This window comes from Gopherus flavomarginatus, chromosome 1 (genome assembly GCF_025201925.1).
Source record: "Gopherus flavomarginatus isolate rGopFla2 chromosome 1, rGopFla2.mat.asm, whole genome shotgun sequence".
Lineage (NCBI taxonomy): Eukaryota > Metazoa > Chordata > Testudines > Testudinidae > Gopherus > Gopherus flavomarginatus.
In genome coordinates this window covers 209,711,729-209,736,424 of record NC_066617.1, presented here as the reverse complement: position 1 = coordinate 209,736,424, position 24,696 = coordinate 209,711,729, and the positions used below count along the sequence as shown (strand labels likewise).

At 41.7% G+C, this 24,696-nt stretch overlaps 2 protein-coding genes across 6 annotated transcripts in view; both read right to left on the bottom strand.

Annotated features, from left to right (window-relative positions):
• PKNOX1 (PBX/knotted 1 homeobox 1) overlaps window positions 1–24,696 on the bottom strand; it is a 284,239-nt gene that overhangs the window by 196,331 nt on the left and 63,212 nt on the right. The window lies entirely within an intron of this gene.
• Window positions 5,054–24,696, bottom strand: part of PDE9A (phosphodiesterase 9A) — a 91,752-nt gene continuing 72,109 nt past the window's right edge. For 2 of the 5 annotated variants that reach the window (XM_050936615.1, XM_050936613.1), the window contains exons 6-14: window positions 20,681–20,785; window positions 17,307–17,389; window positions 15,806–15,962; window positions 14,627–14,740; window positions 13,315–13,419; window positions 9,751–9,879; window positions 9,487–9,582; window positions 6,128–6,214; window positions 5,057–5,703 (exon numbers count right to left, since the gene is read on the bottom strand). In XM_050936615.1, coding sequence (XP_050792572.1) covers window positions 6,164–6,214; window positions 9,487–9,582; window positions 9,751–9,879; window positions 13,315–13,419; window positions 14,627–14,740; window positions 15,806–15,962; window positions 17,307–17,389; window positions 20,681–20,785 — 840 coding nt within the window. In that variant the 3' untranslated portion in view covers window positions 5,057–5,703; window positions 6,128–6,163. Of the gene's footprint in view, window positions 5,704–5,934; window positions 6,024–6,127; window positions 6,215–9,486; window positions 9,583–9,750; window positions 9,880–13,314; window positions 13,420–14,626; window positions 14,741–15,805; window positions 15,963–17,306; window positions 17,390–20,680; window positions 20,786–24,696 lie in introns of those variants that run through there. The other 3 variants (XM_050936611.1, XM_050936610.1, XM_050936612.1) reach the window with 3 other exon arrangements.

Sequence of the window (24,696 nt, the reverse complement as noted above, 5' to 3'; positions counted from 1 at the left end):
CATTCAGTTTAGTAGGGGCAGAACGCAACATGACAGGAAGCTATACGGATACTTCTGCAGCTCTGATTTTTGAAGGTTTTTGGTAAGCTTCTAATTTTTGTTAAATGAGGGGTGCAGAGGAACGTTATAAATGTAACTATATTTTAAGGAAGGGGAGGGCACATTTTGGGTCCACCATGTTTATGGCTGTTGGCGTTTCTCCTGTGACAGGTGCACTTATTGCCTGCTTTCTAGTGCAATTCGTCAGAGCCCAGTCATTAACTTTTACTCTACGCTTACCTGGGGGATTGAGAAGAACAGACCTTCCCAGCCACATCTTTGTTGCCTGGGAAAACATTAGCAATGTTTTAAACACAGCAGGCCTTGATTCGCCAGTATGTGGAGAAGACTGCATCACTTTGGCAGCAAAAAACAGCCCTACCCAGCAGATCTAGACACTGGAGTATTCCCCATGCACAGGGGAATCTTTAGGTGATATAGAGCCTTGTATGCCACCCTTTCTGGACTTGGCCAGATAACGAGTGGGAGGAGGGGCACAGTGTGTGGCCAAGGTTACCTTTTTCCTGCCCGATTCCCAGCTGTGCAAACAGCCCCTGGGGGCCTCTAGAAATCAGTGTTTATTTTAAGGACCAGCCCACACACAAAGGCTCCAGGATCAGAGGTGTAAAATTCTTGCAGTTTCCCTCCAGACTTGCATTAAGTGCCTCTAATGTTACACCAGGGAGCTTCATTCTGCCCCATCTTATCCCCATCCAACCCCAATGAAGTCAATGAGATGACACAGGGTATAAGCAAGCTAGGGAAGATTTTGCCCAACTCTGTGGAAAATTTGTTCCAGAATTACTGTATTTCTCCTGAAACCTTTATTATGTTTATTATTTATTATTGTTATTATTATAACAAACGAATGAGATTAGGAGAATAATAAAAAGTGTATGAATTTTTAATATTACAGCTCAGGCACAAAGACTTTCTCTAGCTTCCAGTGTTTCTGGAGCAGAGAGGCAGGTTGGAACAATAGCCCATGATTTAAATGGGAAAATTAAATATTGTCTGACATTTCTTTTCAGGATGGGTTCATCCTCAGTACCAGTATTGTGCTTCACTGCCATAGGGAACAGATGCTATTATTACTACACCACAGAGGCAGCTCTGATATTAGCAATTTCCATTTACAGGTATTTATTTGGCATTACATACTCCGTGTATTTAACAGGCACGAAACTTTCCTTTAAAATTGGCTGCTGTGAGGTATTCCAATTTTTAAAGCTGTCTCTTTCCCAGCTATGTAGTTATGATATATGACCTTACTATGATCTGATTAGAAATGCTCTGCGCAAGAGTGAAGTGTGTACCGGACTCGGGGGAAATCTCTCTATTTAAAAACAAAACAGAGCCTTAGCTTGGCTTTCCAAGCCAAAAATGTGGAACAGATATAAATTCTTTTGTATTTGCTTATGATTCTAAGGATAATGGTAAAAATACCGGGCTGGAACGCACTCAGGATAATAATGATGCTAAAAGGATATGAGCAGCAGACAATGTAACATTTTGTAAGGCACATATCACAGAGTCAAAAATAATATCACAATATAACATGCATAGATATATACTTGACTGGGTTAGAAAAAAATGATTAAATCATACTTCAGATGCCTGTCTGGATGTCTCCAAAAGCTCCATTTTTATGCTAAGTATAGATTTCAAATGTCAGACTGAAAATGCATGACAATTGAAAGGGCTGATTGCCAGGATTTATCAAATCCATTCATTTACATATGAATCACAATATAAAATATTATGGAAAGACAGGTGAAAACTAGAATTAAGAGAGGATGCCTTCCAATCCCCGTATTTAAATATAAATTGGACAGGGACTGCTTGGAAACCACTGCAAATACAAAGGGGCCAAAATAAGTGATGGGGCTTTCCAGTTTATGTCAGTAGCTGGTTAATAAAACAAGAGGTCTTGTTTTCAATTCGTGTAAACAGCTTCCTGCACTTTTCATGTTCCTTTAGTTAACTGCAGTATATGTTACAAGATAGAGAGAGTTGGATACTCTCTTAACCATCATATCCAAAGGGAAAAATAACTCTGTAAACAGAAAGATCACTTAAATGAAAGTGCATGGAAGAGGAAAAAGAATTTGAGATGACATGACACACACACACACACACAATTATAGGTATTAGCATATGTTTGAGTAAGTAAGAGCCAAATTCTCCTCTCAGTAATACTGATGCACCTACATTAAAGCCAGAAGGGTTGCACCAGTGTCCTTTATAGTGATCTCCCTTCAGAAGTAAATCCGAGATTTCAGGCTACCCTTAAACATGATGGGGAATTAGCTTCATCCCACTGAAGTCAATTACAAAACTCATTCATTTCAATGGGAGAAGGCTCAAACTCATGATGAGCCCTGATCCTGAAAACGGTTATGCACATGCTTAACTTTATGCATGTGAGGTGTTGCATTAATGTCTATGAGACTATCATGTGTGTAAAGTTAAGCAAATGCTTGGAGAGTCAGAGCTTTGGTTTGCTGAAGAGTCTTTCAGTTGAAATGAAATCTCTGAGGTAACACAACGTAATAATAAACACTTAAAATCTTTATTATGAGTGGGATGAGGCAGATGGTCTTATTACAAGAGATTTTCTCATTTAATGCTCTGGTTGAATGCAGGACTTGGTATATCCTAAAGCAATTGTTTGTAATTACTACACAGCACATCTGCTTTGGGGGCTGATTTGTGGAGGAAATCCACTTAACTGGAGATGGTAAATTTGATTCCCTTGTGAAAAGAAACCAGGAACTCCACAGCAAAATGAATCTGGTTCATCATGAACTCTGGAGTATAATATTTACTAAAGACAGGTAGCTGCAAAATTCAGATTCAGTTCTCAAACATCAGAGTATTTGGATCATTGTACATCTCTACCTCAATATAATGCTGTCCTTGGGAGCCAAAAAATCTTATCTTGTTATAGGTGAAACCGCATTATATCGAACTTGCTTTGATCCACCGGAGTGCGCAGCCCCGCCCCCCCCTGCAGTGCTGCTTTACCGCGTTATATCTAAATTAGTGTTCTATTGGGTGGCGTTATATCAGAGTAGAGGTGTATGATGAAGGCATTTGTATAACTTGCATATGAATCTGGGTTTAGAACCTTTCCTTGTCGGGGTGTTCAAATCTGGGCTTTGCTTCTTGCTACCATCCAATTTACAACAGGAAAAGTCAGCACCACCCATGGTGGTTCTGCCATTGGGGCAGCCAAGCAGGAAGTGGGGAAAGAGTTGGAGATTTCAAGGAGGTGTCCAGTCTGTGGAGGACTAGAGAGCAGATCACAATACTGGGATTTCCACCCTGAGAAAAACAATGTTAAGCTGAAAATTAACACATACAAACTAGAGGAGAATAAAGGCTTTGAAATGCCAGAGCACTGTACAAAAAGAAGGTAAGATTATTATTCAATGCTGAAAAGAGCAAGTGTTAGTCACTTGGTACTCCTAGAAAGGAAAGCCTGAGATTCCCAAAGTGTTGCCTGTGTCATGAGGAAGGAGGACTAGCCACCCACCTTCTTCTTTCTTTTTAAAATGAGCTAAGACTTCATATGCAGCTTTGGAGCTTGCAGACATATGGCTTCAGTGTGTGTGCCCTTCAAAGAGAAACACAAGCATTCGTGGGCACCACGCCTTCCTTATGTGCTACTCTGCATATTTATAGCACAATCACAGAATAACCTAGGAGACAAAGCACAGAAATGGCAGCCTGTTTTCTTCCACCAAAAGAGTCTGATTAAAAGCATACCCATCTGAAAGCTACAGTGCAATACTTCTGTCATGTGAAGATTAAAAAACCTAGGGCCAAATTCTGCCCTCAGTAATACTTCTGGAACTCCGTTCCAGGCTCTGTTGTGGCGTCTCGCCATGAACCTTCATTGGGGGCGGAATGGAGGAGCACCACTCCATCACTGGCACTATTGTGCATGCAGCTTGGAATTCCCTTGTGTGCAGATGTAACTCTGGGTGAACATGTGCTACATCTGCCCCTCTCTGACGAGACCCAGAGGATAGGAGTTGTTGCAGTCCCTAGTGTGACAGACCCAGACCAGTGGGGTACAGGAGTATGGTAGAGGGCAAATATATTGGTCACTAGATGAGTAGTTTTCTGTTTCCTGAGTGACCAGAGCAGGGGCTGCATTAGAATAATCAGGAACCTGCTAGAACCAATTAAGACAGACAGGCTGATTAGATCACCTGCAGCCAATCAAGGCAGGCTAATCAGGGCACCTGGGTTTAAAAAGGAGCTCACTCCAGTCAGGGAGGGGGGAGCCAGAGGAGAGGAAGTGTGTGTGAGGAGCTGGGAGCAAGAGGCACAAGGAGCTGAGAGTGAGAGGGTGTGCTGCTGGAAGATTAAGGAGTACAAGTGTTATCAGACACCAGGAGGAAGGTCCTGTGGTGAGGATATAGAAGGTGTTTGGAGGAGGCCATGGAGAAGTAGCCCAGGGAGTTGTAGTTCATGCAGCTGTTACAAGAGGCACTATAGACAGCTGCAATCCACAGGGCCCTGAGCTGGAACCCAGCGTAGAGGGCAGGCCTGGGTTCCCCCCAAACCTCCCATCTCCTGATCAGACACAGGAGGAGTTGATCCAGACTGTGGGGAAGATCACAGAGGTGAGCAAATCTGCCAATAAGCGCAGGACCCACCAAGGTAGAGGAGGAACTTTGTCACACTAGCTACAGAACTTTGGCTATTTAGCTCAAGCTGTAGCAGCTCATGTTTTCAGTTTGGACATCTCCTGCTCAGTTCCCCATGTGTCAGCCAAGAGGGCAGTTGTCAAGACAGAGCACACCCATGGATACACCCCAGCAGGGGGACTCCATTGTGCAGCTGGCCAACTCTGGCAGCTAGTGTCCCAGCCAGTGCTAGCAGGGACCAGTTCCTGCACTCAAGATTGCTCCAGGACTAAGATTGGGGCTCACCCCTGCAGCAGGGGCACAAGAAACAATGGTTCCTTAACATCTCTTGTCCTCCCTTGTATTCTTGCACAGGGATCAGTCACAATCTGGCCCTCAATAGGGTAGCAGGGGTGGGAGGGACTAGGCCTTGTAAATAAACCTGCCTCTCCCACATGTCAGTGCATATCAACACTACTAGACCACCAGAGTCAAACTTTTTCTCCCTTTCCTTTAGTAACCATGTGAGGGTTAGTGTCCTGTGGGTATACACCAGGGCAGGATTTAGCTCCTAATATTTACATAACCATACATGAATAATAAAGCATTTTTCTGTTCTTACTGTTATGACACACACTATACCACATACAAATGTTTATAAAATGTCTCCTCTAAAAAGTCCAACACCCAACCCCTTCCTCCATGTACATATATGAAAACATTTTTCTTTGGGAACAGAAGCAGTTCTTTATATACATATCCATGAAAGGAAATAATTAGAGCACCCAGGTTTGTATAAGAATATATTATTTAGAAGAGCAGTTGAAAAAAAAAACTATACATCAAAGTTTCCTTTTTTTGTATCCATGAGGATAGCAACAGTTCTTACAAAATATGTTCTTGCCATGGCCTCGGCGGCTTTCTGCCATCTTTCCTCCGGGCTGAAGGATCCCATGATACTTAGCTGTATCAATCCACTCCACGAACAAACACAACAGACCTTTAAGGTCTCATCAGTTCTGTTCTGGTACAGAAGGGAAATTCAGATCAAATATATTAAATGTCAACTAAACATAATAAAATTCAGACAATTATATACACTGTTAGATCATAATCTCTGGAATATCACTAGGTAAACAAAGCATGTGCTGCTACACCCACTGACCCATAAATATTAGGATACAAAGATTAGTTAGATTATGCTATAATTGTCATATGGCTGCCTACAGGTATTTAGTGCATTAATCAGAATTACTTTTTTTGTTGGACTTCTGGGAATCATTTTCCAGAAAAGGGTGGCTGTTAAAACTTCATCTTATGTCTATGGACTTCCAGCCAAATTCTCTATGGGCACAAGAAGGGAAAAGTTCGCTGAAGTCAGTTGAGCTGCACCATCTTCTGTCCATGTGTGTCTACTTTTAAAATATTTAAAAAACAAACAAACTCACTTTGTGACTTTTGTGTAGCTCAGAGTATTTTTCTTTTCACTTCTGTGTGCTGTCAGTTGTCAAACTTGTGCTTTTCTTCTTTTGCAACTAGAATAAAGAGCAAAGCAGAACAAATATTAGAACAGGTAGCAGTTGAATCGCTAATACAATAGTATATACCAGTTTGGTCATCAAAGGCCCCATTCCATCCAAAATAACTATGGTACTCATCTGGAGAAAGTGCACCTCAGGATTTCTCATTATCTGTTGAGTTAATTTCTGAGATCATTCGCTACCTGCTATTGTTTGATGGCATTTCTGAGTTTACACAGTTCTCATTATACCGGCCCTCCTTGTGCTGATATACTGTAATTAAGGCTCTGTTTGTTTCCATAGAAACACTGTTTTTGACAGCTTTACATTCGAGTATAAAAATTCACTTCAGCTTGAAACTTCTCAAAGTATCAACAAGCCCCCACTATCATCTTGAACTTATTTTGGGTTTCTTTAAGGAATGTTTCTGTCATAGACTTGAGAATTTCCACAAGATTTTGTTTGCCCTTCTATAACGGCCCCCCCAAGGCCCGTCTTCTGCTCCTGTCCACTCTCAATCAGAATTAGAACTGAGCTCCCTGGAGAAGGAATTGACCTTCCTAAGTGTTTGGAAAGTGCCTATCTCTAGTGGTGCTATGGCAAATAATAATCACCACCACCCAGGGAGTGAGGGACTAGGTCTGGTAAATAAATCTGCATCTCCCACATGTCAGTACATCTCAATACTACTAGACCATCAGCGGCAAACTTTCTCTCACTTTCCTTTAGTAACCATGTGAGGATTAGTGTCTTGTCTGTGTGATATAAAAGCTGTATGTGCTATATAAACCCTGGGGAGTGGAATACTGTGCTCTGTATGTCTTGCTATGTAGAAATAGCCTGCTTGGAAACTAATTTTTATTTGCATGACAATGAAACATTCTCTCAAAGAGCTGTTAAAGGGACTCAATAACTAAAAAGATGTTATAGGAACTGCCTGCTGGTCATGTTTCCTTATAAGGCTTGTCTACACTGTGGTAGATTCATAGATTCAAAGTTCTTTTCAACTTTCCCTTATGGTACTTGTTGACTATTGGTCTCGTGCCAGTATTTAGCTTTAGATGGAGTTTACCACCCACTTTGGGCTGCATTCCCAAGCAACCCGACTCCGAGAAGACCCGGTCCTGGCACGCCAGGGGCCGCCACTGGCCTCACACCGTCCACGGGCTGTGCCTCGATCAGAAGGACTTGGGCCTCCGAGAGCGGCACCAGGCGCGGACCCCACCCGTTTACCTCTTAACCGTTTCACGCCCTCTTGAACTCTCTCATCCTGGTATCCTGTAGTAATGTAACTACAAGAATGACACTGCACACATGCCACACTAGGGTAAACAAGCTATGTGCACTCATGCAATTTACCATGTTGTCAAAGCCAGGAAAGCTACACTGATGCAGTCCTCTTTCTACTCAGCGCAGGGTGTGCACAAAACATGTTTTCACCAGTGCAACACTAGTGCAATTTATGTCAGTGTAAAACTCCCCAGTGTAGACAAGCCCTTAGATCCAATGTCTTGGAGGAAATGAGAAAATGTTTGTATTACATACAGATCAGTTTTCTTATAAACTTTGAAACAGGAAAAGACAAAACCCAACAGAATAGCTAGCATCTAACCATATAGGAAGCACATTGGTGTTATATGAAAAATGAACTTGGGTTGTGCAACAGGAAGAATTACACTGTATTACTGGATACTGACTCAGATAATGGAGTTGAGAGTTGGATACTCTCTTCACCATCATACCTAAAGGGAAAAATGACTCTATGAACAGAAAGATCACTTAAATTAGAGTGCATGGAAGAGGAAAAATAATTTGAGATATCACACACACACATACACACACACACTCTCTCTCTCTCTCTCTCTCTCTCTCTCTCTCTCTCTCTCTCTCTAAAACAGGTTGATATGAATCTAACACAGTAGGAGAAGAATCTTAAGGCAGACAAAAAAAAGTTTTTCTAACTATACAGTAAGTAACATTTCCATACTTTGTACCACCAGCTTTGTGCCCCTCAGTCAGTGCTTTTATCAGAGCATCCACCTAGATGAGCTTAATTTATTTTCGGATTTTTCTCTGTTTTCTCTCTTGTGCCCATAAACTCTGTTTTTATATAAGGTCACTGGATTTGGTGTAGTGAATTTGGGGTTACCTTCTGTTGGGCATCATGACAGGATGAAAAGAAACCTAAACTCTGACCTCAGAGGGAGATGACTCAGGAGTAGAGGTCACAGTCTGAGCACTGTATCACTGAAGTCAATGGGAGCTATGTCATAACTGCAATGGGAGCAGGACCAAGCACAACCCTGTGATTCTCTTGCTTGCACAGTGCTGAAAAGGATTTGGCAAAGGTTAGAGAGAGCTGAAAGACCTGATGCCTGGTTACAGCTCTCAGAGATCTTTCATGCCAAAGGGAGAGACATCTGGTAAATATCATTGATAGATAGTTTAATCTGGGCCATAAAATGAATTAATGTGGTCGTCTGTTTAATCATATTGTATGGTATGTGTGTGTATGCAGTATAAGAGAGAGAAAGAGCAATTCCCGGTGTAATGCCAATGACATCTGGTAATATCTCCGCAGGCTCTTTTTAATTACTCATTCTGTGCACTGAGAATTTTTTTTGCCATTTTCTTTTCTGTGGTTGGGTATCATGACTGCTTCTCTTGCTCTTTCTATTTATTATTACTATTAATTATCCTGTGCCATAGGTATGCCTGGTGCTTTACAAATACATAGGAAGAAAAAGTGACCATAGATATAATCAAAAGCAATAAACATCATCAAAATGAAGAACAACTTGAATTCTCTGTTTCACTTCTTAGTACCACGCAGAGCATATGTACAGAGCAGAGAGAATAAATGATTTTTCATTTCAAATAAAAAAAATCAGTTTGTTTTGAACTGAAACTGATTTTTTTCCTTGATGAAACAAAAAGGCTGAAAAAATCATTTTGGCTTGAACACAAAATGTAATTTGAGTGAAACAATTGTTTTCATTTTGTTACATTTTCGGTGTTTTACCCTTTGAAATAAAAATGTGAACAAATGGAGCTAGATTTCAAAAAGAAATGTTTTGACATGAAAAGTCAAAACATTTTGCCTTTAAAAAGCCAAAATAAACCCTTTAGACTTTTTCAACTTTTAAAAAAAAATTGTATTCAGCCAAAACTATTTGCTGAATTCAACCCATATTCACGAATAGGTTTGGTCACTCCTCACTGAATTTTTGAGCAAATTTAGTATTTGACTGAAATATGTCACCCAGTTCTGGGTATGTATAGCTTGCCTCTTTCATAGCATCATCTAGTTGTTTTAATTCCTCGTAGCGGTCCCTGGATTCCCAAAGAGGTTGGAGCATCACTTCGTCAACTTCTGGAAAAAGCTAAACAAAAGTGAGAAAAGTCAAACTACCATTTCTTTAAATATTTATTTATCTGTAAATGATAGAAATGGCGCGAGAGCAGGTGTCACTGGCTGACTAAATGTTTATCAAAATCAAAGCTGAAATGTTCTCAAGTCCAGGAGGCATCTTAGAACTGTAAAAACTTACCTTTGTCACTGTTTCAAACATTGGGATCAGGACAAACTTAAGGAACCCAATCTGTGCTGTTGGTTTGGTCACTTTATCTCGGTCCATGAAAGGTGCCACTGGAAGTCCCTCAGACTTTTCTCGATCACTCTGGGACAGATTCAATAGTTAACAAAGATTATTATCAACAGGGAGACTCAGGGCCCGTGCAACCATTTAGGCAGACTAGGCGGTTGCCTAGGGTGCCGAGATTTGAGGGCTCCAAAAAGTGCCTCCCAATTTTTTTTAAATGGTTGAGCAGCCGCTGCTGCTAGGACAGAGAGGGAGTCTGACCTGCCGGCAGCAGCCAGCAGTCCAGGGGGTCCCCTGGGTCAGGGCGCCGCCCCGGCAGCTGGCAGCCCAGGGGCGGGGGTCCCCTGGCCCAGGGAAACCCCGGGCTACCGGATGCCACGGCGGCGCCCTGACCTTCAGGGCGCCGCTGCGGCAGCCGGCAGCCCAGGGTGTTTGGAGGGGGCGGCAGGCAGCTCCTGTGGAGCTGCTGCAGTCGTGCCTGCGGACGGTCGGCTGCTCGCGCGGCTCCGGTGGACCTCCCGCAGACACCACTGCGGCAGCTCCACCGGAGCCGCGGGACCAACGCGCGGGGCGGCGAAATTGCCGTCTGCCTAGGGCGCTCAAAACCCTAGCGCCGGTCCTGGGGAGACTGTGAGGGCAGCAAAACACAAACTGTTTGCAGACCAGTAACTAAATCATTGATATTCTGTACACATGCCTCAGTGGTATATGTGACCAGAGCAAATGAAAGGGAAACTGTGTGTCATACCTTTTAGAAGCTGACTCTTATTGTTTTAATAACCTTTGTATTGTTGTTTCTTTTGGTTTGTCACAAATGCTGCATGTACAGAAAAGTATCATATTGTAACAAGACCATGAGAGTATGTATGCAGTCAGGAGCAAGCCTCACTGCCCATGTAGACTGACTCACACTAGTGGGACTCGAGCTAGAGTGCTAAAATAGCTGTGTGGATGTTTCAGCACTGGAGGAGGCTAGCCACCCCACCTCGAACCCAGGGTTGGCTTTTGCACAGGTGGCTAGCTCAAGCCTCTGCTAGTGCAATGTCCACACAGTTATATTTAGAGTAAGCTAGGGGTGAAAGTGAGCCAGTATGGGCTGGTACTCCGTACTGGTAAGAACCCGCACCAGCCCATACCCAATCCACATTAAAGTTCTGCTGGGGCAACGCTTTAATGTCCCTACCCCTTTTGCCTCCCCTGTCGGGGGCCCTGCAGGTAGGGTCCATACAGGCAAGGCTGCCAATAGGGGTTGGGGATGGGCAGCGACGTTAAAGCGCTGCCACAGCAAAGGACCATCCTTAAAGTGCTGCCGCGGCAGCACTTTAACGTCGCTGCCCCTTCCCCCGTCGGCAGCCCTGGGGTTCATACCAGCAGGGCCGCTGACGGGGGAGGCAAAAGGGGCAGGGACATTAAAGCATTGCTGCGGCAGAACTTTAAGGATGGTCCTTTGCCACGGCAGCACTTTAATGTTTCTGTGCCCCCCCCGGGGGGGGAGCAAAGGGAGCAGTTGCCCTGGGGCCAGCGATTTAAAAGTACAGCAGTGACGTCCAGAGCCCCGGGCCCCTTTAAATCAACATGAGAGCCCCGGGTGGTGTGGGCCAGGCATTCTGAAAGGGCTGGTTGGGGGATGCTGACCCCTGTCCCTTCTGCCTGAGGTCTCGCCCCTTTCATAGTCTTTCACAGAATATCAGGGTTGGAAGGGACCTCAGGAGGTCATCTAGTCCAACCCCCTGCTCACAGCAGGACCAAGCCTCAGATCCCTAAATGGTCTCATCAAGGACCCCCCCAGCCCATACCGGTAAGTGGCCTAATTTACTTTCGCCCCTGGTGGAAGCCCACTAGCACAAGTCTGCCTGTCTGGCTTAAGAGGCTTGTGTAACACCAACAGACCTGGTCATTGTTAGTCAGTATCAAATCTGGGACTTCTGGATCTTAATGCATGAGCCAAAAGACAGGTCTCTTAGCCCAGGCTGTAGCAGACGCATCAATCTCTAGCTGCCACTAGAGGGGGACAGAGTGCCACACCAAGTAGGCATGGGTTGCACTTGGTCGCTGCTATAGTGTAGACATACCATAGGAGGGAGATACTCAGAGGCATACAAGGCAGTTAGGCAGCCACCCAAAATCCATTGGACTTCTTGTGGAGTAAAGCACTACTCAGTGTAAGACAAGGTAGCAGAATCTAGTCCTTAGCCATTCTACATAGGCGGGAAAGGGTCCTTGACTTCCTTCTCCTCTGGAGAATTATTCTTTTAGGTATTAAGCTAGGACTAGCCAACCATGGTCAAAAATGTTTTTTGTTTCTAGTCTATCAAGTGGCGCCTAGCACATACAGATTTGGGGAGGGATGTTTCTCTGCGTTCCAAATTTTGGAAAGATCTTTACAAATAATGGGCTGGATTCTCAGCTAGTATAAATCAGAGTAGCTCCATTGACTTAAATGGGTCTACAGTGATTGGAATCAGCCTGACCGTCTGAACCATTATTCCTATAAGTGCATAGTTAGTAAGGGCACAGAATATGCCAAAAATTGACACCCCTTTAACTTCATTGCCAGCATTTACTCTCATCTGTCAGACTTGCTTTGATAATGTGCGTACCGTAGTACCTTTTGTCAGATATTAGGGTGAAGAGCACAATAAAGTGCAGAGACAGATCGTTTTATTTTGCATAAAAATATTGCAGAGACAATGAGCTAAAGGTGCTTCTAACATTTTGTCATTAAGATTCCCTGATGTCAAGCCTTCCCTGTTGGATATGTCTAATGTAATTTCTTTGTCAAACTGATTCCTTCAGCACAGGGGAAATGATTAAAAAAAAAATAGAAAGAAGAAAACTCTGGCATCTTGTTCCTCCAATCAGGATAAAGCTTTGCATGCTGCAAGCTGTTGTACAGACAGCTTGGCTTGGGTGGGAGAGAGCAGAGGATTGCTGTTAGTTTTAATATTGCCTTATATGACAAGAAACCACACTAGTGAGAGATGAGAATCCAGAAAGACTGTTTTGGGAGCATAAGCTGACTTTTCAGGACTAATGAAGTTGATGGTGTCCTTTGGAAATAATCAGAATATTTTAATTTTTAAAGCAAATGTTCATCCTATGCAGACTCGATCATTTCAGATCATCATAGATATAATTTAAACTTGGCCCATTTAATACTGCCCATTTAATTGACTTTTTCTATACCCACGCTTCTTGCCCTTTTGGCTTGACAAGGGTTTACATGCCAAATAAACTCACTAGGCAGCCCTATTAGTAAAAACAAGCTGCAGTCCAATGACATTAGCAGTTCTACATTATTGTCATTCATCTTACAAATTGCAGTCAATTACAGTCACTTTTATTCTGAACATACTGTCTTATGCCACACTTCTGTCACCTTATGCAAAAGAAACCTCCTCATCCTTGTGGCACTGGAATGGCATACAGTATTACCAGTCAGCTATATTAACATAGGAATTACTACTATTATGATGATGATTGTGTATCTGTGTCTCTGTTTCTCATTCTTACCTGCATAAAATATTCCTCTAATAAGCAGTCTACCCATGGTTCCGCCACTTCCATCGGGCGGACTTCATTTGAGATATCACAACATTTTATCAGTACCATCTTCAACTGAAGGAGGAAAAATACTTTAACACTCGGGTAATATAGAAGCCTGCCTCTTTGTCTTTATAGAAGACATAAAAGCCACGAGTCCTTCATTTTGAGAGAGGCAGAGGGGAATGATCTCAGACAAGAAGGGTAGTCTTATAGCTAAGGCACAAGACTGATCTGGTTTCTTTTCCTCCTATCCAGAGATATTTTATTCCTGGTTCTGCCTGTGTGACCTTTGGCAAGTCACTTACCCCCCTGTGTCTCAGTTTTCCTTTCCGTGAAAGAGGGATAATAGTTACTGACTCCATGGGAGGATTATGAGGCTTAATCCATGAATGATTGTAAAGGGCTTTGACATTCCGGGAGGGAAGGCACTATAGGGGCCCAATCACACCCCCATTAAAGTCAATGGAAAGATTCCCACTGAGTTCAATGGGATTGGTTTAGGTCTAAAACAAAGTATTGTTATGATGGATGTAATGGAGACTAGAGTGAAACTAAGAATTTATATCCTGACAGATACAGTAATTATTTCTTGCTCAGATGACTCTAGGATTTCAAAATCTGAAAGAGGAATCTAGACTTTCTTTATATCAAGTGCTCCTAGACTTCACATTGTTTTTTGGGGAAAAAGCTTTTATAAAAATCTACAAGAAATACTTTGCCATTTCTGTTAACGTTACAGTACAAACCGTTGTTTTTAGGCACACAATTCCCTGCAGTATTTGGTACTCACTCACAGTGCCAGCCTAAAAGGGGAGGAAGGATGGTTCCATAGTTAGATAGCTAGGCTGGGACTAGCGAGAGCTGGGCTCAATACCCTGCTCCACCAAGGATTTCCTGTGAGACCTGGGGCAAGTCACTTAGTCTCTCTGGGTCTCATTTCTCCAGCTGTAAAAGAAGTACTTCTCTACCTCACAGGAGTGTGGGAGGCACTTATATACTACACTGAGAGGAGTTATCCAAATATTCAGTTCAAATTGATCCAACCCAAAACAAACTATTTGGATTTTTTTCTTGTCAAAATCAAAATTTTCCCCACACAAAATTTCAAGTTTGCACAAACTTCACTTTCTATTTAAAAAAACCCGATTTTGACAGAAAAATTCTGACCATTTCTACTCAACATCATGCATGACCAAGCCAAAACCAAAGTTCAGAATGTAGCAGTATCACTATGAACCATGGTAGGCACTGAAAAACGATAAACACATAGTCTCCTTACACAGGTCACATGTTCCTCATTTGAGTAATCAAAATTATCCATTTTTTCCTTGAAAGAGTCCAGTATTTCTGCATGTCTTGCCATGTCTGTTGCCAGGATTAATGTAATTATCCCCTATCAAAACAAACATAATAATACATTGATTTAACATGTCTCACAAGGCATAGCTATTGCTGTGTAAAGAAATGTGCTTAAATTAACACAAATATCTTACAACACAGACAAGAAGAACACATGCATCACATCAGCACCACTGAAAGAGGAACTTTCATACTTCAGGCCACTTGACAAACTAGACCATTAATTTAAAGAATTAACAGTAACATAAGAGAATGACTAACTATGTAAATGGTTTGTGTATAATTATATGCTGGAGAAACTGCTGCTTCTTGTTCTGAGCTTTGTTTGATTTTTAGTATGAATGCAAAGCGCAGAAAGAAATAAACTAAAAGCTCAGTTCTAAGTGCTGAGGCCTAAGCTTGGTCCCACAGAAGTCAATGGCAGTTTTGCATTTTTGCATTTTCATTTAATATAGATGGGAGTTGCATCCATGAATCTGAGGGCGGAATTTGGCCCATAATGCTACGTGAATTACATCTTAGTTTATTGTCATGGAAAATATTGTGATGTCACAGAATTTATTCTTATGACTTCATTGCCTCACATAACAAAAAAAGAGATGGGCTCCATAGGTTGAAGCTTTTGTATAAACACAAATATTTTTAACAATGATGAAAAATGGGGGGAGGGGAGATGATAAAATGTGTAGAAGGTAAATATTTGTTTATGTCTTTACAAATTTTCTACAGTTTGAATTCCCTGTTTAAGTTCAGCATAATGTTCTTTTAATGGTTAAGTTGTTACCATATGAGCATATTGGCCTACTTACAGTCACATTCCAACAACTCTTTTCATAATGTAAGTTTCTACACAGAAGACTATAAGTTTAATAGTCAAACTTGGCTCATTGGTACCCAAGGAAGAACAGCTCAACAGTCCAACAAGAGTTGCTAGAGAAATAGCCCAGGAATCTCTCTGTGTTACTTCTAGTTTGAGATTATTTGAGATCAGTTCTAACCGCTTGATGGAATTATTCTGTATAGAAGGTAGATTTGTGCACACTGAAACATCAAGAGTGGTTTGCATGTCGTAACCTCACTTCCGGATCAACGTTCATACCTGTCTTATCCGTTTGAATTGTTCCTGGGTGACGTTGGAGAAAATGTTGCATTCTGGCTGGGCAATGATCTGGAAAGCCACAGCACAGTGATGATTCTCCAGTGGGGAGATGTCATTGTAACGCACTGCAAGCTCTGTTCGGGCATTAATCTGGTAGCTGATGTGAAGGAAAATAGTGAGGTCTCACCTGTTGCCTACATCCAACACTTAAAAATATACATTACATGTTAGATATTGGTTATTTTTATGTATATTGTTGTAAATACCCAATTAATTAATTATTTATTGTAACAGTTAATATTAAATCCAAATATTTTTTGAGAAAATGGTCATACTTCCACATAGTTTCAAAGACTCTCATTATTTACATGTTATTACTGAATTTCTATAACTTAAAAACATATGTGGGAAGGATAGAGAGGACTCTTCTCTTTAGCTCAAAGGCTTGACTCTCACTAGCTCCCAGTAAAGTCAGTGGAAAGATGCTCATGGAGCTCCATGCAAATTGGATCAGGCCCTTATTTAATAGCTGATTGCAAGTAAATTAGAGTTTATATATAGTTCACACAAGCACACAGAAGTAGTAATGATTAGCACTTCTAGAGCACCTTCCATCTGAGGCTCACTCCATGCTTTACAGACATTTATGAAGTAACCTTCAGTCACCCTGCCAGCTATCTGTTATCTCCATTGTATAGATGGGCAAATGGCGAGAGACAGTGGTTAAATGCTTTGTTTATGTTTTTTGGCAGAGCTGAGAAAAGAACCAAAAACTCTTCCCATGTAATTGAGCCTCAACCATATGATCATTCTTCTGCTACATAGGATAATTAACAAAAGAATATGACCTGAGAATGTTTTCTAGCTGCCAATTTACTTTAATGGAAAATACGTACGCTTTATGAGAAAATTGAAGAGGGAGCCATTTTCCTTTCAGAGTTTAGCACAGTTAGCAGCCTCAGCTCAGGACTGAGTAAGCTAATGGCTAGCGTTGCATATAGCCTAACCCAGGGGTCGGCAACCTTTCAGAAGTGCTGTGCCGAGTCTTCATTTATTCACTCTACTTTAAGGTTTCATGTGCTGGTAATACGTTTTAACATTTTTAGAAGGTCTCTTTCTCTAAGTCTATAATATATAACTAAACTATTGTTGTATGTAAAGTAAATAAGGTTTTTAAAATGTTTAAGAAGCTTTATTTAAAATTAAATTAAAATGCAGAGCCCCCTGGACTGGTGGCCAGGACCCAGGCAGTGTGAGTGACATTGAAAGTTCTTGAAAGAGTGACATTTTGGTTCTTCGGCACACGTGCCATAGGTTGCCTACCCCTGGCCTAACCAGTGGTAGCTCTGTCCTTGTCAGTGTTTGATCATGATAGCAGAGCATTGTGGGTAATTTACTACTCAGCTGCCCTACTCTCTGCTCTGGACGTGAGAAGAAAATGCTGATCTGCATTGTTTTCCCAATATATTTGAAAGGAACAAAAAATAAAGGGCACACATACGTGTTGTTGTATCCTGGATGATCCAAATCATGGCATACTGCGGCAGTCATTAGAATTAAGATATCAACTTGGGGAAATTTCTCCTGCAATAGAAAAAAATAACAATATAGTGTCTCACAATTTCTATACTTTTTTTCCTCCTAACACATTCACATTTCAGAAAAACAAATCATCTGGGTAAAATTAACCATTATTCATTAATTAAATGTACTGCAGATAAGAAAGAAGATTCCACTGTTCATTGCAGCAACAAATGACTCAGATTTGGCTTTGACGCAGGAAATAGAAGCAGTTTGGAGGAGGTCAGTGGAATTTTGTCTGTATTATGTTTTAAAGCACAAAGATGTTAATACTCAGGCCTTTAGAAATCATTCCAGTGTCTACACTAGCTGAGGGAGGGTTGGAAGACAATTTACATACCATTATCTTTCACACTAACTAGAGATGGGAAGAGAGTGAGGAAATTTTTTCATAAACATTTCAGCAACTTCCAAACAGGATGAATGTTTGTGGAAGCAGTTTTGCTCATATGAATATCCACAAGAACACAAATTCTTGCCAGTACCTGGGATTCATTTTACCATGGAACAAAATGTGGTTCTGAGTGAAACTAAATTTGTTTTGTGTGGAAGTGAAAACAGTTTCAAAATGTTAGGTCATCCAGTGAGGGAAAAATACATCTGGCTAAGATGACCATACAGAATAAATCTGAATCATGAACATAGAATATGCAAAGCAATATTTTCAGTGAGTGGTTCATGAGGAATCCATAGGCTGAATCTAGTTTGCAGAAAACATTTGTTGAAATATTTTATATAGTGAATGAAGTCTCAATTCATAAGACCATGAAAGTCACTTCACTGGGATTTTGACCAGGCCCCAAATTCATACAAATGTCAGACTACCTGCATTCAGGGAAAGGGTTACATTAATACATTGCGAATGGTTCTTCCAGCTTTAATAAGCACTCTTTCTTTGAGCTGTGATTTGGGGGTCTTCTGGAGAAGTAGTGACAAGGAAGAGACAACTTTAACTTGATGTTTTTTTTCTACTTCTTGGTCAATTTAAATGGGGAGACCTAAATTTGAGATTAAAATCAAAGAGGCCTGCCCTTGGGCTGTTGAAGGTCAGATATACTTCAGTCTCTCTAGTCACTCAATAACAGACCTAAAAGTGGTAATTCTTCAGCAAAAGAAAAAATTCAAAACCAGACTCCAACGTGAAGCTGCAGAACTGGAATTAATTTGCAAATTGGATACCATCAGATTAGGCCTGAATAAAGACTGGGAGTGGTTGGGTCATTACAAAACCTAAATTCAATTTCCTCAATACTAATTTCTCCCTACTGTTACTCACATCTTCTTGTCAACTGTTTGTAATGGGCCACTCTCTTACCACTTGAAAAGTTGTTTTTCCTCCCTTGGTATCCTGCTGTTAATTAATTTATCTTGTTAGACTGACCTCACACTTGGTAAAGCAACCCCCATTCTTTCATGTATTTATACCTGCTCTTGTATTTTTCACTCCATGCATCTGATGAAGTGGGTTCTAGCCCACGAAAGCTTATGCCCAAATAAATTTGTTAGTCTCTAAGGTGCCACAAGGACTCCTCGTTGTTTTTGCTGATACAGACTAACACAGCTACCCCTCTGAAAGATATACTTCAGTCACAACTACACCTCTACCTCAATATAATGCTGTCCTTGAGAGCCAAAAATCTTACCACGTTATAGGTGAAACCACGTTATATCGAATTTGATTTGATCCGCTGTAGTGCGCAGCCCTGCCCCCCCACCCAGAGCACTGCTTTACCGTGTTATTTCTGAATTTGTGTTATATCGGGTGGCATTATAACGGGTTAGAGGTGTACTGTCTGGAAATCTGGCATTTTACTACATCCCTGGATCACTGATATCTTTGACAGGATGAGAGAAGGAGATGTTTTCTAGTCTTCCTATTTGTAGGGTTCTATTATATTATAACTAAAGCTTAATTCATTCCATGGGGAATGCCAGTCATCCAGCTGTCTTGTTGATTTTCAGAGGTGTTGAGTGCTCACAAATCCCAAAGAAGTTAGTGAGAGCTCTAGGGGTGCAGCACCTTGGACTATCCCTTGTCTCCATGGGATTACTCTGTCACTTTCCTAATGTTAAGCATGTGCTTAAGTGCTTTGCTGATTTGAGCCTAGATGACTAAATGAAAGTCTCTGAAATGACTGAGCATTTTATTCATAGATTTAAATAATGACTTTTCATATAATCGAGGACTATAGGTTCTCATTATAATTAGATGTAGATGAACCAATCAGGGTGAAATAAGAACTCACTGGAAACATTTTTTATTTCAGAACAAAACACAACCTCCTTTTTATGGTTGGATCTGTTCATTAAGTCTCTTCGCCACGTCCTGTGAACAGCCCAACCACTTATCTACAGCGGCAGATCCTCTTTTGAGGAAGACTGTAAAACTCCTTCCTTCCTTAGGTGGCAGCTTTGCCTTTGTAGTGGCCATTGGTGCTGCAGCTCTTGTCAAGCTTTCAGAGAGTCTAGAGTTTCCCTGGTACATGTTCCCCAGAATGCCCTGATGGAGCACAGGCAGGCACAAGGTTTAATTGGCTCAGGGGCTTTAGAAGGTGATGGTGTAGTCTGGGACACAAGTACTTGGGAAGAGCCAGAATGAGTGGAGTGTGAAGGAGCACTCAGTGGAGACACTACTGGGTCCTGTCCTCAGCTGCTGCTTCTGGTGAAAGGGAGAGAGAAGGGAGGGCTCCTGCATGGCTTTCCACTGAAGGAGCTCGGACTTGTTTCATGGGGATGGAGCCAGCATGGGACTATCCAAGGCTGAGAGTTTCCATAAGTTTAGGTCATTTCTGGTAAAGCTCTTATGCTTATGGATACTTGTCTAAACTTTTAAGACACGTCCTACCTATCTTCGGTACTTACATGGCCTCCATTACTGTCATATTTGAGCATCTCACAGTTGTAATGTATTTATTTTCACAACACCCCTGTGAGGTAGGGCAATGCTATTATCTCAGTTTTACCGGCGGAGAACTGAGCCACAGAGAGGGTAAGGGCCTTGCTCAAGGTCACACAGGAAATCTGAGGCAGAACAGGGACTTGAATCCAGGTCTCCCAAGCCCTAGGCTAGTTCCCCAACCATTGACCAGCCTTTCTTTGCACTATAACCAATTATAGTTAGGTTTCCTAAAGTTTCTTGCTTGCTTTCAATAAATTAATGAGTCATGTACAAACAAAATCATGGTCCTTTTTGGAAGGAAAATGTCTTGGGTTTTATGATGCTTAGTGGATGAATATTTATCTGGTGATAGAAGCGGAAATACAGATAGCTATGTGGACAAACTAGAGACACACCTGGAGATTGCAGAGTGAGATCATACTGTACATCATCTGAGTCACACAGAAGCAGTGCCGAAAATTATGGAACGGGTTGTTTCTGTAATTGTCATGAATACACAGCTACAAAAAGAGGGAGTAAAACAGTTAATGACTATAGAGTTGTTTCTGAATGGAAAGATCTGAGTCCATGCACTTCCCACTTTCCCTTGAGGCCCTGCACGTCGCTATGTGAGACATATGAGCCCCACATCATTCTCCACTTTCGCCCCTTCAGAAATCACAACACACAGCCCTGCAACAGCACCCTCCTGCTTTTGGCTGAGGAGAACTAGATATGGCTCCCTATGAAGATTTCATTAACAGAATCCCTGAACCATCTAATGAAGTCACTGAAAAGCACCAGGGGGCATTCCTTCCCCAGCCACATGAGCAATATGAGGCCAGAGATTGTCAGTAGTCCCCCTCTTTGTTATCTGCCTCACCCAGTAGAATAGGCAGGCAATAGCAAGCTTTCCCAGTCCTGATGCACAACACGTGCTCTGGTCTTGCATCTCTCCTGAGCAGACACCTGCTGTGCCAAACTGTGCTGGGGACAAAGGCTCACTTAGGAATATACAGAGGCCACAAAACTCATTTGTGACATAATCTGAATGTCAACCCTCAGGTCTTCAAAGGCAAGAATGTAATATTTATTTAAGTTACAAATATACATTAAAGTCATCTTACCAGACAGTCAATCATCACCAGCACTACTGAGCTCCACACACTTAGGGCTTGATTTTGCAAGGTGCTCAGCACTCTGGCCTCCAGCATGTGCTTAACTTTAAGCATGGGACTAGCCCCATTGCGCCACATGTGGGATTACACACATTCTTAAAGTTAAACTGAGTCTAAGTGCATTGCTGGATCACGACCAGAGTCCTCAGCACCCTGCAGGATCAAGCCGCTTGTTCTTGGGCTTGATTTTTCAGATGTTCTAAGCATCCAAACCTCCAGCTGGAGTCAATGGGAGCTGGGAAAGCTCAGCACTTCTGAAAAACCAGGTCTGTGTTGTTTGACTTCTATTTCAGTAGAGAAGGACTTTTGAAAATAACTTTAAAAATTATATGTTGATGATCTCCTCTAATGTTATAAACATCATCTCATACAACTTCTGCACTGAAATGTGGGTCATACATACAGGGCCGGCACAACCCATTAGGCAAGCTAAGCGGTTGCCTGGGGCGCTAACATTTGGGGGGCAGCCGCCGCCCCGGTCATCGTGGGTATTTCGGGGGCTAGACCGTCCGCTGCCTAAGGCGTCAAAAAGGCTGGCAGCGCTCCTGCATACACATTCATTGTGCAAGGTAACATGATTGTAATGCATGCATTGATCAGTGGAAGTCAGAACATTAAATGTGATTCCTGATTCGGAAGTTGCATCAGCCCTTTATGTTGAGCTATTAAAAATATTTGGTTGCAATAATCATCTTGTTCCTCAGTTTCTCGGTGGTATTTTTAAGGCAGGTGAATGTGGGACTGAGAAAGGAAATGTTCAAGTAAAGTGAGGTAGCTCTTTTTGTCCACCTGAGTTCAACCCTAAGCACACTGTAGTCTTTGGGAAAATATCAGCACCTGGAAGTAGGTACTATATTATCCCTTTTTGAAAAGCCAATATTTGCAAAGGAATTTTTGTAACACTCAGATTTTTATAGAATATACAAGGAGCCACACACATGGTTCAGAATGAGATTGTATTAACTATTAATGGTAGCACTTTGAATTACTCATGGAAATTTGAACTGATGTGAACGCATCTCTACACATATTGTAGGTGGCACAGATTCATAGTTTTTAATGTCAAAAGGGACCATTGTGATCATCTAATCTGACCTCCTGTATAACACAGGCCATAGAATGTCACCCCGTAATTCCTGAATTTTGCTCGACAATTTGTGGTTGAACAAGAGTGTACCTTAAAAAGACAGCCAATCCTGTTTTAAAGATTTCAGGTGATGGAGAATCCACTACATTGCTAGGTAAGTTGTCCCAATGGTTAAACACCCTCACTCTTAAAAATCTGCACCTTATTTCCAGTTTGAATTTCTAGCTTCACCTTTCAGCCGCAGGCTCTTGTTATGTTTTTCTCTAATAGTTTAAAGACCTACTCACTACCAGAAAGCTTCTGTTTAGATCCTTATAGATCACACTCAAGTCACCTCTTGAATTTTTTTTCAGTAAGATAACTAAATTCATCTCCTTAAGTCTCTCACAGGAAAGCATGTTTTCCAGTCCTTGAATCATTCTTGCAGCTAGTGCCATTTTACCGACATTTACTACTTTTGGCCAGAGAAAGAGCAATCAAATAGTTTTCATTGCATCCTCCAGACAAAAATGATATAATCCTGCAGAGCAACATGCTACGTGACATGCACTTAAAAGGCAGTACATTTTCTGCTGTGCATAGAAGTGCAGGGGCAAGCCGTGTTTGTGAAAAACAGTCAAACAGCCCTCACACAGAGGTATCGTGAGTCAAATCACTTCCAGTACTAGTAATTTCAAGCTAAACCAATGTATAATATAGGAACACAGAAAATGCCATACTTGACATAGGTGTGGGAAGTAGGGGTGCGGGGACGCTGCCGGTCCCAGGCTCCTGGCAACAGGCCCCGCATGCGGGGTTCCAGCCACTGGCTCCATGCCTGAGGATCCACCACTGCCCCTATCTCTGGCCTCAGCCTCTGCTGCCTTACCTCTGTCTGCGTCCTCCCCTTTCCGGAGCCATGGCCTTGCTCTCGGCCCCAGCTCTAGGGGGCGGTGAGGGACACAGACAGAGAAAGTGGGGTGCAGCTCAGCACCCCCACTCCAAAAACTGTTCCAGTGCCACTGATACAGGATCAAACCCAACGTCCATCTAGTACCAGATGCTTCAGAGGAAAATGTAAGAACCCCACAGGGAAATGTGGGATAATCTGCCCCCCCACATCAGATCTACCTCATTTATAATGTTAGAGATTGGCTTAAACCCTGAAACATGAGATGATATGTCTCTTCCAAAAAAAATGTCTTAGTATTTATCGTGATAACTCTGGGTATTATTGATATCTATATGTGTCTGATCTCTTTCTGAATCTTGTTAAATTCCTGGTCTCAACAACTTTCTGTGGCAATGAGTTCCAGAGTCTAATTATGCATTGCATTTTCTATTTTGAATTTACCACTTTTAATTTAATAGAATGTACTCTAATCATTCTGGTGACCCTTCTCTGAAACCTCTTTAATTCTGCAATATCCTTTTTGAGATACAGTGACCAGTACTACCCAAGGTATTCCAAATGAGGTCACATCATTGATTCACATAATGGCACCATACTATTTTCTGTGTTATTCTCCATCCCAATCCTTAGGAATTCTAATATTCTGTTAACTCTTTTGACCACCGCAGCACATTTTGCAGAGGTCTTCATTGAACTGTCTGCAATAACACCCAGGATATTTTCCTAAGGTGACACATCTAATTTAGAACCTTTTAAAGCATACTAGTAGCTTAATTTTTTCCCTCCAATGTGTATTACTTTGAATTTATTGACACTGAATTTCATTTGCCAATTCATTTATTTAGGTCTCTCTGAAGTTCTTCAGTCTACCTAGTCCTGACTAATTTATATAACTTTGTCTCATCTGTAAATTTTGCCACCTCGCTATTCACTTTCCTTTTCAGATCATTAATATTAAACACTGTACCTAGTATCTAGCCTTGAAGCATCCTGTGTTAATCCATTTTTTCTATGTTAACAATTGAGTTACTCAAGGAATAAATTTGGCTGCAGTGAGTCCACAGAAAGCTCAGAATCAAGAATTAAGTAAACAAATACAGAGCTATTCTAAAACATGTCATCTGATCATGCAAACATTGGGACAAGTGCTTAACTTTAAACGTGTGAGTAGTTCCACTGCCTTTAGTGGGATTATGCATTTGAATAAAGTTAATGTCATGAGGAAGTGTTTGCAGGATTCGGGGCTGTATTTTAAAAATCACAAATACTGGGAAT